The following is a 19,406-nucleotide window of genomic DNA, read 5'->3' as shown; positions in this document are numbered from 1 at the left end:
TATGCTACTGAATGATGACTGTATAGCAGAAGAAATCAGGTATGAAATTTAAAAAATACTTAGAGGTAAATGAGAATAGCAACACAACATATCAAAATCTCTGGGACTCTATGAAAACAGTTCTAAGACAAAAGTTCATTGCATTGAGCTCATTCAAAAAAGAATATCAAGTTGCCAAATAAATAACCTAATATTACATCTTTAAGCCCAGAAAAAGAAGAACAAATCAACACCAAAAGCAGATAGGAAATAATTAAAATCAGAGCTGAAGTCAATGAAATGAAACAAAAACATTTTTTAAAAAAATCAACAAAACAAAAAGTTGGTTCTTAGAAAAAATAAATAACATTGATAAACCCTTCACCAAGCTAATGAAAATAAAGAGAGAAAAATTAGTTACTAAAATCCATGATGAAAAAGGAAATATCACAACAAACCCTATTGAAATACAGCTGATAATCAGAAACTATTTTGAAAGTTTACACTCCAATAAAACAGAAATTCTTGAAGATATCAACAAATTTCTAGAAACATATGAACTACCCAAATTGAATCAGGAGGATATATACAATTTAAACACATTAATTTCAAACACTGAAATTGAAGATACCATCAAAAGCCTACCAACAGAGTGCTTTGCAATTCAGCCTCAAAAAGTGTAGGGGAAGGAATTGCATTCACTCCAGTCTCAGACCCTGTAAGATTTGGATATGTCCTTCATATTCTATTGGATCTACAGTGAGTTCAGCAGTGTACTATACTGTTCTTAGGATTATATTAAAAAACTGGTAAATTGGTATTTCTTGGAGTGGATAATGAGGAAAAAACATGCTAAAAGATGACAGACTTGGTCAACATGTCCCAACATTACATCCCACTTCAGAAGTATTGACTATTGCTGGTGTATGATTTTTACAACTTTTGATCCGGGTGGACATGTTCAAGCCTGAAGAGTATGGAAAAACTGCCTTCCTGCTGTCAAAGGCATTGTATTTCTTGAGGATTGTACAGCCCATGAAAGGCTGTTAGAATCGAAAGAAGAATTTGATTCACTAATGACTGATGACACCATTGTTAATGTGCCTATACTGATTCTTGGGAATAAGATTGACAGACCTGAAGCCATTAGTGAAGAAAGGTTAAACGAAATGTTTGGTTTATATACTCAGACAATAGGAAAGGGCAGTGTATCTTTGAAAGACCTGAATGCCGGACATTTAGAAGTTTTCATGTGAAATGTGCCCAAAAGACAAGGTTATGGAGAAGGCTTCCGCTGGATGGTACAGTACATTGATTAACATCAACATCAACCTGCCTCAGCTCCAGGTCTTGACATTCAGGTCTACTCAGAGATTTGATCACTTGACATGCATAACTTGAATTCAATAGAATTTGGTTGGATTTAAAATACATGTTTTTTTAGATTACTAATGTTATATCAACTTAGTAATTTGAGTGAGAATTGAAAACTGATTCAAGTAAGTTTGAATATCCTAATGTTTGCTTTCTATTTAAAGTTTATAATCTGACATTACCCCCAGCACCATTTATAAAGAGCAACTTTGCAGCAGTACATTTGAAGCACTTTTTAACAATGTAAATCTACAAATTAAACCATATTTAAAAGCTCATCATATTAAATTATTTATGTACTTTTTTGGAACTAGTTTTTAAATTTTAGATTATATGTCTGCCTCTCAAGTGTACAGTTAATAATTAGCTTATCAATAATTGCATGATGCCTTACAATTTTCAATCATACTTTATATTATACAAATGTCATGCAATAAAACAAATTCCAATGTTTGGGGGGAAAAAAGAGTCTACAAACAAAGAAAAGCCCAGGGCCAGACAGATTCTCAGCTGAGTTCTACCAGACCTTCAAAGAAGAAATAACACCAATTCTCCTCAAATTATTCCATTAAATAAAAAGGAGGGAACCCTTCCAAACTCATTGTATGAAACTAGTATCACCCTGATACCAAAACCAGACAAAAACACATCAAGAAAAGAAAATTTCAGATCAATATACCTGATGAACATAGATTCCAAAATTCTTAATAAAATCTTGGCAAATTACATATAAAAATATATTAAAAAGATAGTTCACTATGATCAAGTGGGGTTCATCCCATGGATGCAAAGTTGGTTCAGCATATGAAGATTAATAAATGTAATTCATCACATCAATAGACTTAACAACAACAATAAAATTATTATCTCAATAGATGCAGAAAAAACATTTGACAATAAAGGCATCCATTCATATTCAAAACACTAGAAAGACTAGGGATAGTAGGAACATACTTCAAAATTGTAAAGCTATATAAGCTAAACCCAAGGCCACCATCATTCTAAATGGAGAAAAACTGAAAGCATTCCCTCTAAAAACTGGAACAAGATAAGGATACTCTCTTTCACCACTTCTATTCAACATAGTCCTAGAAACTCTAGCCAGAGCAATTAGATAGAAGAGAGAAATTTAAGGGACATGTATAGGAAAAGAAGAACTCAAATTATCCCTATTTACTAATGATATGATTCTATATTTAGAAGACCCAAAAAACTCCACCAGAAAACTTCTATAACTCATAAATTAATTCAGTAAAGTAGCAGGATATAAAATTAATACCCATAAGTCAATTATGTTCCTATATATCAGTAATGAATCAGCTAAAAGAGAAATTAGGAAAACTATCTCATTCATAACAGCCTCAAAAAAATATACTTGGGAATCAATCTAACAAAAGAGGTGAAAGACCTCTACAATGAAAACTACAGAACATTAAAGAAAGAAATTGAAGAAGACCTTAGAAGCTGGAAAGAACTCCCATGCTCCTATATAAGCGGAATGTCAAAATGACCATACTACCAAAAGTGCTATACAGATTTAATGCAATTCCTATTAAAATCCAATGATGCTGCTCATAGGCATAGAAGAAGCAGTCATGAAATTCACTTGGGAAAAGAGGCCCAGAATAGCCAAAGCAATTGTTATTGAGAAGAGTGAAGCAGGAGGCATCACAATACCAGACTTTAAATTATACTACAGAGCTATAGTAACAAAAACAGCAAGGTACTGGCACAAAAACAGTTACAAAGACCAGTGGAACAGAACAAAAGTCACAGAGACAAACACACATAACTACAGTTATCTCATGCTAGGCAAAGGCACCATAAACATACGTTAGAGAAAAGATAGCTTCTTCAACAAATGGTGCTATGAAAACTGGAAATCCACATGTAGCAGAATGAATTGAACCCCTATCTCTCACCCTGCACAAAAAGCAACTCAAAGTGGATCAAGGACCTAGGCATTAGATTAGAGACTCTGTGCCTACTAGAAGAAAATGTAAGCCCACATTTCCATTGTGACGGCATAGGAAACAAATTCCTCAACAAGACTCTCAAGGCACAAAAAGTAAAATCAAGAATCAATAAATGGGATGGTATCAATCTGAAAAGCTTCTTTACAGTAAAGAAGCAATGAAGAATGTGAAGAGAGAGCCAACAGAATGGGAGAAAATCTTTGTCCCCTGAACCTCAGAGCATTAATCTCCAGGATATACAAAGAACTCAAAAAAACTTAATACCCCAAAAACAAATAACCTAGTCAACAAATGGGCAAAGGAACTGAACAGGCACTTCACAGAAGAGGAAATATGATTGGTCAATGAACATATGAAAGAATGTTCAACATCTTTACCAATTAGAAAAATGCAAAATAAAACTACATTGAGATTTCGTCTCGCTCCAGTCAGAATGGCAATTATCATGCTAAGTGAGATAAGTCATTCTCCCAAAAACCAAAGGCCAAATGTTCTCTCTGATATGAGGACGCTAACACACAAAAAGGTATGGGGGGGAGGGAAGAAGAGAAGTTTGTTGGATTTGACAAAGGGGAATGAAGGGCAGGAGTTGGGATGGGAATAGGAAAGACAGTAGAATGAATTGGACAGAACCTTCCTATGTTCATATATGAATACACCGCCAGTGAAACTCCACGTCATGTACAACCACAAGAATGGTATCCTAATTAAAATAAATTATACTCTGTGTATGTATAAAATGTCAAAATATACTCTACTATCATGTATATCTAAAAAGAACAAATTTTAAAAAGAAAACAAATCTCAAAAGATAATAAGAAACATTTTTAAGTAGTTGAATTTAAAAAAAAATAAGCTCCTGTTCATATGCAAAATTAAGTTGAGGTGATCCAGGGCTCTAGAGGGACACAGTTTGGTAGAATCAGCATAACCCTCTCTGATGATGTTTCACTCTTGAAATGGTGACTAGCAGTTTCCAATTTGGTTTACTCTCTTCATGTGGTATGTTTTTCCATCCCTGCTTCATTTCCTTGTACTATTGGTGAGCTGAATTGCCTCTTGCTCAAATTATAAGGTCCTTCAGGGTTAGAGAGGGACTGTGACTCATGCATTTTATTTTCTTTTCCCTTGCCTCCACCCTGAAGCTAGCACTCTGCTGTTCTATTTTCTCTTTCAATATGAATTTATAAATATTTCAATACAAGTTTATAGAAGCAAAGCTTAATTTAAAAAAATGATTTCTTTCATCTGGGTCTCTCAATAATTTCATGTTTATTTAAAATAATTATTATTTTATTTGATAGATACATATTGGGAATTTATTTTTGATTAGGCGCATTGCTTGTTAGCTAACTTTTATCATTCCTCAACACAAAATATCTTACTAATTGTACTTCCTTTTTTTTTTTTTTTTTTTTGTAGTCGTAGATGGACAGAACGCATTTATTTCATTTATTTTTATGTGGTGCTAAGCGTTGAACCCAGTGCCTCCCACAGGCTAGGCAGGGGATCGCCCACGGAGCTACACCCCAGCCCCCTGTACTTCTGCATAGTACATTCCCTTCTCTATGACCTTTCACTACTGGGTCAAAGTTATTAAAAACAATCTCGATGGCTCACTTCTTTTGAGTCTGAACTCAGAAGTGTCACTAATGATATTCTTTGCAAAGCATTTGATTTGCTTTTGCTGTGGGTTCTTTCTTTCACCCTAGCTGATGTATTTCTTCACCAGTGAGAATTGGTTCTTTCCTTAATCTCTTACTTGACTATTTTAGAACACTTGAACCAGATAAGGGGTACCATTGGAGGAGATAACAGATATAAATTAGAACCTTTTGGAAGGAACCTTGCTGCTCATCCAGTCTAAGGGTTCTTAATCTTTTGGTGCCTTTTGACCAACACTAACAAATTCTATTCTGAAAATAATGTTTTAAAATGCATTGAATAAAATTTTTAAAAACTGATTATATTTATATAAAAATATCTTTTAAAATCTCCAAATTTGTGCATCAATAATATGTGCTGTTTTATTAGTACATTTAATAACAAGATCTGGTGGGGGTCTAATAAATAATATAAATTTTCAAAGTAGTGATAAACACTAATGATATTTTGAGGTATTTATACCAACTATAATGTGATACAAAAATAACTATAATTTCTACTGGTAGAGAAAAATTACTACTACTGTTGTTGTTTGCTGCCCAAATACAAGTTGAAGAAGATGTCACATTTCCATAATAGGAGCATTTTTTTTTCTCATTCAAGTTCATGGATCTTCTGAATTTTATTCTTTGACCGCTTTGGGTGTCTGTGACATCCATGTTACAACACCTGAATTATTGTGCAGTTAAGGAAACTGAGGGAGATCCCTGTGGAAAAAAGTGAAAAGAAATTCTGTTCATAAAGAGAACAAATGCATTTAAATTCCATTGTAGCTGAGTAATGAATATCAAGTCTGCACCTCCACTCCTACCATCTGTTTCTTTCATTCATTTGGTAAGTATATATTGAAATTTATTATGTGCTGAGCACTGGACTAGCCATTAGAAATTCACTGGAAAACTATCTTTATAAGGTGTACAATCTAATGAGGAGTTAAACATTAAGCAGATAAGTAGAGTTCATTTTATATACTTAGAAAGGGATAGTATAGGCTTTTGTAGAAATATATAATAGATGAAATTTAAACTAGCCTAGTAAGTCAAGGAAGAATTCTCTAAATAAGTGATGTCTAAGCTGGGAACTGAAGTTAATAAGAGTTATCCAGATCAAAAAAGTAGAGGAGTGTTCTAAATGAAAGAAATAGCATATTTGAAGATCCAGAAGAAAAAGAACATGAGAGCATTTCTATACTGGAGAAAAGGTCGTTGTAGTTGGAGAAGAGTGAAAAGAAAGTCATAAACATTAATCCTGGAGTAAGGCATGAACCACAATATGCATGCCATATAAATCATTTCAGGGATTTGGGGACTTGTCTTAAAAAGAAGCAGGAAGTCACTAAAATTTTAAAATCTAATTTAAGCTGAGGTATGCCAACCCCCGAAAGTACACAATGATTTTCTAGTAGGTACACATTTGTATATGCTTTTATGATAATTACTTCCAGGCCCTCAAGTTCCCTATGTCTCTTTTACAAAATTGATTTGCCCAAGAACATATTTATAGTAGAAGCATTTTTTGTCCTTCTTCCCTGTATCCCCTTTCACATTGACCCTTATTTTATTTTCTATTGGTTGATCCTTATTTTTAAAAAGAAACAACTTTTTCTTGTCCATCTTGAATTTTACGTGTTATTATTTGGATATGCAGTGTGCCCCCAAAGCCCCTGTGTGAGATAATGCAAGAATGCTTAGTGATGAACTGATCAGATTGCGGGAGCTTTAACCTAAGCAGTGGATTAATCTACAGATGTGGATTAAAGTGGGTCACTGGGGGTATGGCTTGGGGACTTATATTTTGTCCCTAGTGAGCAGAGTTCTCTCTGTTTTCTTGTTGCCATGACCTGATGTGCTTTCCTCTGACATACTTCTCAGCCATGCTTTTCTGCCTGACCTTGGACCCAGAGGTATGGAGTTGGCTGTCTTATGGACTGAACTCTGAAATTATCTTTTTAAAAAATTTTTTTAGCTGTTGATAGACACAATGCCTTTATTTGTTTATTTTTATGTAGTGCTGAGGATCAAACCCAATGCCTCACATGTGCTAGGCAAGCACTCTACCACTGAGCTACACTCCCAGCCCTGACCTCTGAAATTGTGAACCAAAATGAATTTTCCTCCTCTATGTTTTTGTTTGTTTGTTTGTTGTTGTTTTTGTTTTTGTTTTTTTTAATCTGGTCTTTTGATTACAGTGACACAAATTCTGAGTAAAAAATTCAGAGGTCAAATCAAGAAACAATAAAAATATTGGTGTCTGATAGAAGAGAGATCAGCAGAATAGCAGAAAAGGATAGTTGGGGAAAGGAGGATGGATGAGTAGGGATAAGAGACAGGAAAAGGAAGGAATGGTGGAATAAAATTGACCAAATTATCCTGTGTATATGTATGAATATACCATAGTATTGTCATATATTTTTAAAGCATTAATTTTAAAAAATTGTAAATAAATAGAAGGAAGACAAGTAGAGGAAAGAGAATGAGGGAGGGAAAAGGGGAAGTAGTGGTTACTGAAATTGAGCAAATTATAGTCTATGATTTTATGATTATATCAAAATGAACCCCAATATTAGGTATAACTGTAATGCCCTAATAAATTTTAAAAGTAAAAATAAATATCAGTGTCTGTTAATCTTCCTTTTCCCTGCTCATACATAATTGTTGTTCAGAATAAAATGTGGGGCTGGGGTTGTGGCTCAATGGTAGAGTACTTGCCTTGCATATGTGAGGCACTGGGTTCAATCCTCAGCACCACATAGAAATAAATAAATAAATAGAATAGAATAAAGGTCCATCAATAAAAGGAAAAAAATTTTTGATAAAATAAAATGTAGCATTAGAAATGGTATTTTTCCTCATGATGGAATATACTAAAATTGAATATATTGTAAGGAGTACAAGAATACTTTTTGCTTAATGACTTTATTTCTTTTTAGTTTGACAATTGTAAACAGACCAACAAATGCACTATTCCTAAGGGAAAGTGGTAAGAAAATCAGGGAGATTATTAGTAGGAAATATTGAAGGTGATGCTACTTCCATCCATATGACAAGTTCATGGCAAGATCATGTACTCTCATCTATCTATCTAATGTATCTTAGCATATTCAAGATGTATAAAATAGTGCTGGGAAATATAATCTTCTGTCTTGTGTGCCTATTGTTCATTCTCATCCATTTTTTTTTTCAGAGTAGAAATTAGAAGTTTATTAAAGGACAGCAGAAAAGACTTCTCCCAGAGGAAGAAGGGGACCCAAGAGGTGGAATCCGTGGAAGGGATATTGTCTCCCCTTTTTATAGTTCTTTCAGTGATGGAATGTAGGTGGGAAGGCCCGAGGGGTGGGACACAGGTGGGCCAAAGAAGTAATCTGGTCAGGAAGGACTTCTGAGTCAGCACCTTTTTGCTGGGGGCTGTTCATTAACATTTCTTTGAGGTGGACTTTGGCCTAGGGCCTTTTCGGGACTTCATTAACATTCCATGAGTTGTCCTGCGTTTCCTGGAATCATTGCCAGCATGGCCTCCATTTTAGATTTCACTCGATATTAGACCCGATTCACCTAACTACACTGACTACCTAACTTTAAATCTGGCTTCATTCCCCCCTCTAAGTTGGGAACTCCTTACTGCTGTAAGGAAGGGGAGCGAAGAAGATCTTTCTGGCTTCTTCAGGCTGAAAAGGGACGATGTGGGGCAAGAAGTTTGGAGTCCCCCTTTAAAATCGGGTCTATGGAGTGGTCCATGATAAAAGTCCAATTGAGCAGTATTAGGCTGGAGGGCCATTCGAGGGATAGGTGGTCTATAAGAGAAACAAGAATTCATTAGTACTGGAACCATATTGATGCAGCAATAAATGCCATAGCACAGGAATATGCCAATGAGTATGATGGCAAAGACCAAGACTAACAATGTTTTCCACCAGGAAAGTACCAAGAACTAGGAGATAAGATATTGTTTCCATGACAAAGTTGCTGAGGACATGGCTTCTATCTGAGCATGTAAATCTTTAAGGATATTTGTCACATTGCCAGAAATGTCAGGGATGTAAACACAACATTTAACTTTTAGGGTTACAGATGTCCTTTCCCTTAAGATATAGTTTAATAATTTAATGTCATCTGATCTTGCAAAATCCTTTTACTAGTATGACCTCTGTGTCTAATAGAGAAATCTTTAATTCTGTTACTTAGGGCTGGATAACCATACTTGCAAACACTAAGCCTACCTATGTAGGTCTCATCCATTTTGTAATGAGAAAAAACATTTTCACTCACTTAGGTGTCAGCTACATATTGATTTCAGGAATTAGGAAAAGAAAATTTTGTTTGTTTCCATTTTAATGTTTTATATAAGAAAAAAGACAACTTATACATATATTGGAGGTAAATTAATCATGAACATTTATTCAGTTCCTGGGAGAAATGCTTTCATTAGCCTTACCCTTTAAAATAGTTTTATTGAGATAAAATTTCCATAATATAAAGTTCTTTCATTAGCTTTTTAATTTTATTTTATTATTATTTTTAATTTTTTTTACCTGGTGCCTTACAGTTGTATACAATGGTGGAATTTATTGTTACATATGTTTTTATTAGTTATGGTCAAGGTTTGGATATTATAAATACATATTCATTTTTCACTCTGGCTAGAAGACTTTTACTTGTCGTTCTTTAACTAATGAACCCGTGCTGGAGTTCCTTATTCACCAAAGCTTGGCTTCATAGCCCAACAACAGGAAACATACAGGCTTAAGGCTGCCACCGCCACAAAACTGGGATATCACTGCTTCTTTTAGGGACAACAATAAGAACCTGGTAAGACATCACCAAGGTCCCTGTGGCCTGGCTGAACCAGAGGTTTCTCTACTAGGTGTGCTCAGTTATCCTATTGCTGAGGTAACAGAGAGTCTTGCATAGGATTGCCTATCTCTTGTTTCTCCTACTAACAGCCAACTTCCCATGATTTCCTCTCACTAGTCATATAATATAATACCTCCATATTCTCACATCCTACCTTATAAACATCTCAGCCAGCCCCCAGTCCCTCTTCCACTACCAGAAACTGTAAACCATTACACAAACCTCTGAAGTATATGGTTGAAGATAATGGAACTTATCATTTCTGTATATAGTGACAAAACTGTAAATGTAAAAATTGAATCTAACTGATATATGGCTGCTATAATATTGATCTCTCCCTTAAAAGTAAGGTATTGGTAACCTGTAGGCACTCTATAAGGCAATAGGGCAGAAGCTGTAATACCTCAGATCTACACTGCAAGAAAGGAAGACTTTTACTTGTCATTTTTTAACTAATGAACCCTCTCTGGGGTTCCTTATTCACCAAAGCTTGGCTCCACAGCCCAACAACAGGAAACATATAGGCTTAAGGCTGCCACCACCATGAAACTGGGATATCACCGCTTCTTTTAGGGACAACAATAAGGACCTGGTAAGACATCACCAAAACAGACATCATAAAAACACAAGGGAGGAAAGTGCCCCAAACAAACCAAGACACTACAACAATAGAATCCATAAATAGTGAAGTAGGTTAAATGTCAGAGAAGGAGTTCAGACTATACATAACTAAAATAATTTGGGAATTAAAGAACGATGTAAGTGAGCAGATACAGGCAAAAATCGATCACTCCAACAAAGAGATAAAAGAACAAATTCAGGCGACCATCAGTCACACCAACAAAGAGATAAGAAAGCAAATACAGGTTGCAGGTGATTACTTCAAGAAAAAGGAAGAGATACTGGGAAAAAAAACAACAACAGAAATCCACAAAATGAAAGAAACAATAAACCAATTAAAAAACTCAATAGATAGCATCACCAATAGACTAGACCACTTGGAAGACAGAAAGAACCTCTTCAGGCAATAAAGACAAAATATACAATCTTGAAAATAAAGTTGATCTCACAGTGAGGCTGATAAGAAACCATGAACAGAACATCCAAGAATTATGGGATACCATCAAAAGACCAAATTTAAGAGTTATTGGGATAGAGGAAGGTTCAGAGATTTAAACCAAAGGAATGCACAATTTCTTCAATAAAATAATATCAGAAAATTTCCCAAGCTTGAAGAATAAATTGGAAAATCAAGTACAAGAGGCCTACAGGATAACAAATGTACAAAATTACAACAGATCTACACCAAGACACATTATAATGAAATACATAATAAGGATAGAATTTTAAAGGCCACAAGAGAGAAAAATTAGATTACCTATAAGGGAAGACCAATTTGGATCTCAGCAGATTTTTCAACCCAGACTCTCAAAGCTAGGAGATCCTAGAACAACATATATCAAGCTCTAAAAGATAATGGATGCCAACTAAAAATCTTATATCCAACAAAATTAAGCTTCAAATTTGACAATGAAATAAAAACCTTCCATGATAAACAAAAGCTAAAAGAATTTACAGCAAGAAAACCTGCACTACAGAACATTCTTGGCAAAATATTCCACAAGGAGGAAATGCAATACAACAATGAAAATCTACAAAGGGAATAACTACAATAAAAGAAAAGCCAACCAAAGGAGAAACCAAGTCAAGCTAAATACCAAAAATAAACAAAAATGACCAGTAATACAAATCATATCTCAATAATAACCCTAAATGTTAATGGCTTAAACTCACCAATCAAAAGACATAGGCTAGTATATTGGATTAGAAAAAAAAGACCCAACAATATGCCACCTTCAAGAGATTCATCTCATAGGAAAAGATGCCCACAGACTGAAGATGAAAGGTTGGGATAAAATATATCAATCACATGGCCTATGTAAGCAAGCAGGGGTTTCCATCTTCATATCAAATAAAGTAGACTTCAAGCCAAAGTTAATCAAAAAGGAAAAACATGGACATTTCATACTGCTTAATGTAACCTAAAATCAACAAGACACAACTGTTATAAATATATATGCTCCAAACAATGGAGCATCTGTGTTCATCAATCAAACTCTCTCAAGTTCAAGAGTCAAATAGATCACAACACAATAATTCTGGGTGACTTTAACACACCTCTTTCACCACTAGATAGATCTACCAAACAAAAGCTAAATAAACTACATAACTCAATAATACAATCAATAACTTAGACTTAACTGACATATATAGAGTATATTATCCATCAACAAGCGAATAGACTTTCTTCTCAGCAGCACATGGATCCTTCTCTAAAATAGACCATATGTTATGCCACAAAACAAATCTTAGTAAATACAGAAAAGTAGAGATACTACCCTGCATTCTACCAGAACACAATGGAAGGAAATTAGAATCAATGATAAAATAAGAAATAAAAGCTACTCCAACACCTGGAGACTAAATAATATGCTATTGAATGAACAATGGATTTCATAAGATATCCAATAAAACATATCAAAATCTCTGGGACACTATGAAGGCAGTGCTAAGAGGAAAGTTCACTGAATGGAGTTCATTCCTTCAAAGAAAAAAAGTCACAAATAAATGACCTAACATTACATCTCAAAGCCCTAGAAAGAGAACAAATCAACTCCAAAAGCAGTAGGAGACAGGAAATAATTAAAATTAGAGCTGAAATCAATGAAATTGAAACAACAACAACAAAAATGAAAAATTGACCAAACAAAAAGTTGCTTCTTTTAAAAAAATAAAATTAATAAAACATTAGCCTTGCTAACAAAGAAAAGGAGAGAGAAAACTCAAATTACAAATACACATGATGAAAAAGGAACTATTACGATGGATACTACAGAAGATAATTAGAAATTATTTTGAAAATTTGTACTCCAATAAAATAGAAAATATCAAAGACATCAACAAATTTCTAGAGGCATGTGATATGTCTAAACTAAATCAGGATGATATACACAATTTAAACAGATCAATTTCAAGCAAAGAAATAGAGGATGCCATCAGAAGTCTACCAACCAAGAAAAGCCCAGGACCGGATGGATACACAACTGAGTTCTACAGGACCTTTAAAGAAGAACAAACACCAATACCTCTCAAACTATTTCATGAAATACAAAAAGCCTATATGTCTTTTGATTGGTGAGTTTAAGCCATTAACATTTAGGGATATTATTGAGAGGTCAATATCACCCTGATTCCAAAACCAGATAAAGACACATTAAAGAAAGAAAACTTCAGACCAATATCTCTAATGAATATAGATGCAAAAATTCTCAATAAAATCCTGGTAAATTGAATATGAAAACATATCAAAAATATAGTGCATCACTATCAAGTAGGGTCCATCCCAGGAATGCAAGTTTGGTTCAACATAGAGAAATCAATAAATGTAATTCATCACATCAATAGACTCAGTTAAAAATCATATGATCATCTCAATATATGCTGAGAAAGCATTTGATAAAATATAGCATCCCTTCATGTTCAAAATGCTTGAAAAGCTAGGGATTAAAGGAACATACCTGAACATTGTAAAGGCAATCTATGCTAAGCCCCAGGCCAACAACATTCTAAATGGAGAAAAATTGAAAGCATTCCCTCTAAAAATTGGAACAAGAAAGGGATGCCCTCTGTCACCACTTCTATTTAACAGAGTTCTTGAAACTCTAGCCAGAGCAAAAAGACAGATGAAAGAAATTAAAGGGATACGGATAGGAAAAGAAGAGCTCAAATTATCACTATTTGCAGATGATATGATTCTATACCTAGAAGACCCAAGACATTCCACCAGAAATCTCCTGGAATAAATTAATTCAGCAAAGTAATTGGATATAAAATCAACACCCATAAATCAAAGGCATTTCTGTACATCATTGACAAATCTGCTAAAAGTGAAACTAGGAAAACTTCCCCATTTACAATAGCCTCAAAAAAATAAATAAATAAAATACTTGGGAATCAACTTAATGAAAGAGATGAAAGTCCTCTACAATTAAAACTACAACACGCTAAAGAAAGAAATTAAAGAAGACCTTAGAAGATGGAAAGATCTACCTTGTTCTTGGATAGGCAGAATTAATAATGTCAAAATGATCATACCTCCAAAAGCACTATACAGAGTCAATGCAATCCCAATCAAAATTCCAAAGGCATTCCTTATAGAAATAAAAAAAAAGCAATCTAAATTAATCTGGAAAAAATAAGAGGCTCAGAATAGCCAAAGCAATCCTTAGCAAGAAGAATGAAGCTGGTGGCATTAGTACTCCAGACCTAAAACTATACTACAGAGCTATACTACATAACTATACTACATATGGATTTCCAGGTTTTGTAGCACCATTTTTTGAAGAGGTTACCTTTTCTCCAATATATGTTTATGGTGTCTTTGCCTAGCATGAGATAAAACTGTATTTATGTGTTTTGGTCTCTTTGACTGTTGTTCTTTTCCATTGGTCTTTGTATCTGTTTTTGTGCCAATACCTTGCTGTTTTGTTACTATAGTTCTGTAATATAATTTAAAGTCCGGTATTGTGATGCCTCCTGCTTCACTTTTTGAGATGTATTTTGTCTTGCTGTTATCCTCAATATCCTTGTGATTCTAATAGTAAAAAAAAAAAAAAAACTCATTTTAACTGGTCCTACATTACCATTATTCCATCAGATACTACAAAGGCTGCCACAGAATAGAATGTAGGCATTTAGGGATGCTATGCAGTGCTATGCATACATCCAACCTCCTTCTCCCAGCAGAGACTACGGACAAAATGTGTTTCTAAAGATGGGATCATCTTCAGCTGCCTCTCAAAACACTGCTTGGAACCACTTTCGTCATTTCTGCCAGATTCATTAAAGTTACAACCAACATTTTACCAGGAGCTCAACATCAACTCTCATGAGTTACTGAAATCCTGGATCAGCCAGGAATATCTACATCCATTCTGAGCACCTTCCCTAGATGCACAAACTGCTAGTAAGTAACAAGAGTTGGAAGGTAAGAACAGAATGCCCTTTGTATAACTTATAGATAATTTACTGCCATAAATGTTACTTTTGATAGTAAATTCAGAAGAGTTTATCACTTTTCAAGTTCACCTGAGGTGCATTTCATGATATCAGATTCCTGCTTTTAAAACAGTAGACTTAAAACAACTTAGTTGCTTAGTTGTATGGGATTTATCTTTTCCAATGTTTTTTTTTATTATTATTTAACATCACTTTTCAGATGAGGTTAATCAGACACATAAATAAATATCTGCAAACAGCCAGAATAAGCCTTGAACAACATTCAATAAAATATCAAGGTTGAAAATTGTTGACTATCAGCCCACAAAAACTGTGGAGAAAGCAACTGCGATAATGAAATATGAAGACAATGACAGAGAAAGAAGAATCAAATTTTGAAGATTACCAGAAGAGGCAAGATGCTGATAGTAGGCCCGCCCTGGCCCCTGGGGACTCAACCCCCAGTTCTTTGTTATGCATGTCAATGTGGCCAGCTCACAAGGCCATGACGCAGGCTTGCGGTTCCCTGTTTATCTGCCTCGCACATATGTGTCTCTCGGGAACATCTTGACCTGTTCGAGCCTCCTGATAGGGGACGGTGAACGTGATGGTAACCCAAGGACGCAGTTATTACTCTCCCCTCCTCACTTTTGAGTAATTTCCCGCAGCTGTTAAAAAGATATATAAGGGGAACAAATTTGGCAATAAAGCGCGCACACGCTCCCTCCTGGATGAAGAACCTTGGTGTCCTGTGTATTTTTAACCCCGCCGTCCCTCGCCGGACTCGGCTCCGTTAGCCGGATGCGGCAGCAAGAAATTATGGTCTTAAATTGCCAGTAAAACTCAAAAGGACAATGTCTGATGCTTCAATTGTTTTCACCAAGAGGAGACTTTTAAAACTGTGGATCAAGCTGAACACAGTGATGCATGCTGACACAGGAAGATCACAAGTTTGAGGCCAGCCTGGGCAATTTAGTAAGACCCTCGTCTCAAATTTTCAAAAAATAAATAAAAAGGGATGGGGATGTAGCTCAATAGTAAAGTGACACTAGGATCTATCCCCAGTACTACATCCTTTCCCCCCACACACAAAAAAAAAAGGAAAAAAAGAAAGAAAAGAAACAACCAAATAACTCAAGTGTCAATGTTCATTGTCTGACTTTTGAAGAAAATGTTCACGAGTTTTTACCAAAGAAATTTATGATGCATTTTCTGATGAAAAGATCTTAGTAAAATTTTTTAATTGTGGAAACAATTGAAAGTTGACAGAATTGTTCTCAAAGAAACAAGATTATGAATGGTATTCTAAATTCTGGAATTTATTATCAAGTGATTGTGATTTGTATAAACCTCTGCCAATACACCCATATATATATACAACTTTTCCTATTTGTATATTTCTTTCTTTGTATGAAACTTTTATCAAAATTAAAATTAAAAGTTTTCTTTTTAAAATTTTTATTGGTACATTATAATCATACATAACGGTGGGATTCATTGTTACCTCTTTGTACATGCACATAATATAATTTGACCAATTTCATCCCCCAGTGCTCCACCTTTCCTTTCAGGGCTCACTATCCCCGAAAAAGACACCTCTGAGGATCCTTCTGGAAAGCCCAAGTTTGGGTTTCTGTCCCTTCTCCTGTNGCCGCAGCCCGCAGGCGCCAACGCAGCAGATACTCAGGGAGCTGAGCAGCATCGCTAGGAACGTCTCAGGAGGCTGACGCAGCTCTGGAGACCCAATGGCCTAATAGCCTCGCTAGGGGGCGCTGGCTCCCTGGCCCTCTATGAAGCGCTAGCTGCGCCAGAAACCCGCCCAGCTCACCCCGTCCGGAAAAGGTTCCCACCCCTTCTCCTTCTCCGCCCTCTTCACACTGCCAACGAGGCAGGCGCTGATACTCATGCGCAAACACGTCCACCACGCTCCGACCCACAGCGCATGCGTAGCCTGAAATCACCTCCTCCTGCTTTCGCCTTGGGAGTTACCAGTTCCGGCCTCCAAGGGGCGGGGAGAAGGGTGAAAATGCGGCTGTCTGTATCGGCCGCTATCTCCCATGGCCGCGTATTTCGCCGCCTGGGCCTCGGCCCAGAGTCCCGCATCCACCTTTTGCGGAACTTGCTCACTGGACTAGTGCGACACGAACGAATCGAGGCGTCATGGGCGCGTGTGGACGAGATGAGGGGCTACGCTGAGAAGGTGAGGCACGGAGCGCCGTTCGCCGCGCGTTCTGGCCCGAGGGTTTGGGAAGGGAGTGGGATCCCACCCCCACTCCCGGCAATTCCTTCCCAAACTCTGATCCCCTAGTACTCTGAGCCGAGCTCAGTCCTTCCTCGCCTCAAATGGGTGAGAGCTGTGGATTTAAGAGCGGCTTCAATTAGTTGCTTTGTCAGTGGAGTAAATGGATCGAGGTCCGGCTTGAGAAGAATAAGATGGGCCCCTCATTTCTTGCTCGGGTTGGATGCATGATGTTTTGTCCTCACAGCTCATCGACTATGGAAAGCTGGGAGACACCAACGAACGAGCTATGCGCATGGCTGACTTCTGGCTCACGGTGAGTGCACTTGGTCGGCAGCCCAGTTCTCACTCTGCTCACCGTGGGGGAGGGATCACTGCAAGAAGGAAGACCGGGTGTGTGTAAGTTTAAGTCAGTCACTTATGGGACAGTGTTACGTGAATTAAATTTAGAACCGTGTTTAAGTTAGCTGAACTTCATGCATACGTGCATCTGTACAACTGGTTTAAAACTGACTTTACTAGATCAGAGAGTGGAGAAGATCTATGTGCGTAGATTTATCCAGTACCTTTAGGAATAGTAGAAAAGTTAAATGTCTCTACAGTTATGCCTGACTTTGCTGTCTTTGGGTAAACTCACTCTCTCTAGGAAAAGGACTTGATTCCAAAGCTGTTTCAAGTACTGGCCCCTCGGTTCCAAGATCAGAATGGGGGCTACACAAGAATGCTGCGGATCCCAAACAGCAGTCAACAGGATCGGGCCAAGATGGCAGTGATAGAATATAAAGGGAACTGCCTCCCACCCCTGCCTTTGCCTCGCAGAGACAGCAATCTTACACTCCTAAACCAGTTGCTGCAGGGTCTGCGACAGGACCTCCACCAGAACCAGGAAGCAAGCCTCAGTAGCTCCCACACAGCTCAACCACCAAGGATCTAACTGGAGCAGGAAGGTCTGTGACTCTTTTCAGTGCCTTGATCACAGGCCTTTGGAGCTCTTTTAATGTCTGAGAAGAACTGAAACTTGAATTGTAAAATGGGCAGTCTTAATGGGGCCCAGAACCTTCTGGAGAGCCATATGGCCCTCTCTTTGCACAGTATATAAAATTCTTTACATGAATATATGTAAATTGATCTTTTTGTCTTTCTCTAGGATTTCTAGAAAATAATAACTAAAATGGTCAATCATCTAGGATAATAAATCATGGATAATGTTTCTGGATTGTAGTTGGTTGGTACAGTTTTGTTTTTCTTAATACTAATTTAGATGGGGACATGTAATTCCAAGCTGGATTCCTGAGATGATTGTGTTTCAACATCTAGCACAGGGACCAAACCCACCACCGCCACTCCTTCCTACGCACACCTCACCTACTTCAGATTTCTCGGAGAAAGTTTGCTTCCTGATGGATGAGGTAGAATGAGCACCTATAAGTAAAACTTCTTTAAAAAAAAAAAAAAACTAGTACCATAGGAACTTTTAGGGGAACTTTTCAAGGCCAGGTCACACAATAGCCTCATGTTTTCTCCTCAACACTAAATGGGTTTTGGAGAAGGACCTAAAAGAATGCCAACATCGTACGACCCTGACAAAAGGGGTAGAGACATCCAACAGAGAATGTTGAAGATCAGTATAAGCTCCTTCCTCTTGGTGTAGGAAGGGGTAAAGGAGAAGGTTTAAGTGAGAGACGCATTAGAACGTTAAACCTGCTGGGAATTTCCTGGAAGTTTTCATTGTTGTCAAAACTGGGCCTCTGTGAGAACTGAGATGGGAAATCCGGTTTCAGAATGGCCAGGATATGTGAGAAACAGGGACTTCTTTATTTTGTCCGCTATTTACAGTGAAGTCAGGCATAGCCCAGCAGCCTGCCACCTCCTTAGACTCAGACTGGACTAGATTGGTAGAGAGCCTTGAAAAGCCATCACCCTTGGCCTGAACGATTGATAACAGGGCCTGGTAGTTACAACATCCCTAGTAGAGTGGGAAAAAGAGATTTTATTTTAGGGTGTAGCTTCAGGGTATATTTGGCCCACTGAACCCCTCCATTTTCTGAGATGGTATACATAAGGTTGCAGGGGTCACTGGCTTAGCAACTAGACTTAAGCTTCAGTGACAGTACTGTTCTACTCCTATTTTGTCACAACTACCCAACAGAGCTTTCCATCTCTTTCCCACTACTCTGCTTGTCCTTCACAGTAGTGCCAAAAGTTCTTATCTTTTGAGTGCCCTTAATAGACCTGCAAAACATTTTTCAAATAAAACTACAATTC

The 19,406-nt window shown here is 36.8% G+C and overlaps 1 protein-coding gene and 1 pseudogene across 1 annotated transcript; both read left to right on the top strand.

Annotated features, from left to right (window-relative positions):
* The first annotated feature begins 710 nt into the window (after positions 1 to 710).
* Positions 711 to 1,298, top strand: LOC107133859 (annotated as a pseudogene).
* A 15,579-nt stretch (positions 1,299 to 16,877) lies between these two features.
* Mrpl17 (mitochondrial ribosomal protein L17) lies at positions 16,878 to 18,362 on the top strand. The gene is made up of 3 exons (XM_015477582.1): positions 16,878 to 17,102; positions 17,389 to 17,457; positions 17,788 to 18,362. Exons 1-3 carry the CDS (start codon positions 16,929 to 16,931, stop codon positions 18,073 to 18,075), a joined length of 531 nt encoding a protein of 176 aa, XP_015333068.1. The 5' UTR covers positions 16,878 to 16,928; the 3' UTR covers positions 18,076 to 18,362.
* The last annotated feature ends 1,044 nt before the right edge of the window (positions 18,363 to 19,406 follow it).

This window comes from Marmota marmota, unplaced genomic scaffold (assembly GCF_001458135.2).
Source record: "Marmota marmota marmota unplaced genomic scaffold, marMar, whole genome shotgun sequence".
Lineage (NCBI taxonomy): Eukaryota > Metazoa > Chordata > Mammalia > Rodentia > Sciuridae > Marmota > Marmota marmota.
Note: the sequence above shows the minus strand (reverse complement) of the source record. Positions and strands in the feature narration are given on the sequence as shown.

Excerpts from the sequence above, each read along its gene's own strand:
- Mrpl17 (XM_015477582.1), top strand. The coding sequence starts at position 16,929 with ATGCGGCTGTCTGTATCGGCCGCTATCTCCCATGGCCGCGTATTTCGC. Across the intron at positions 17,103-17,388 it reads TGAGGGGCTACGCTGAGAAG|CTCATCGACTATGGAAAGCT; the intron begins GTGAGGCACGGA and ends TTGTCCTCACAG. Across the intron at positions 17,458-17,787 it reads TGGCTGACTTCTGGCTCACG|GAAAAGGACTTGATTCCAAA; the intron begins GTGAGTGCACTT and ends CACTCTCTCTAG.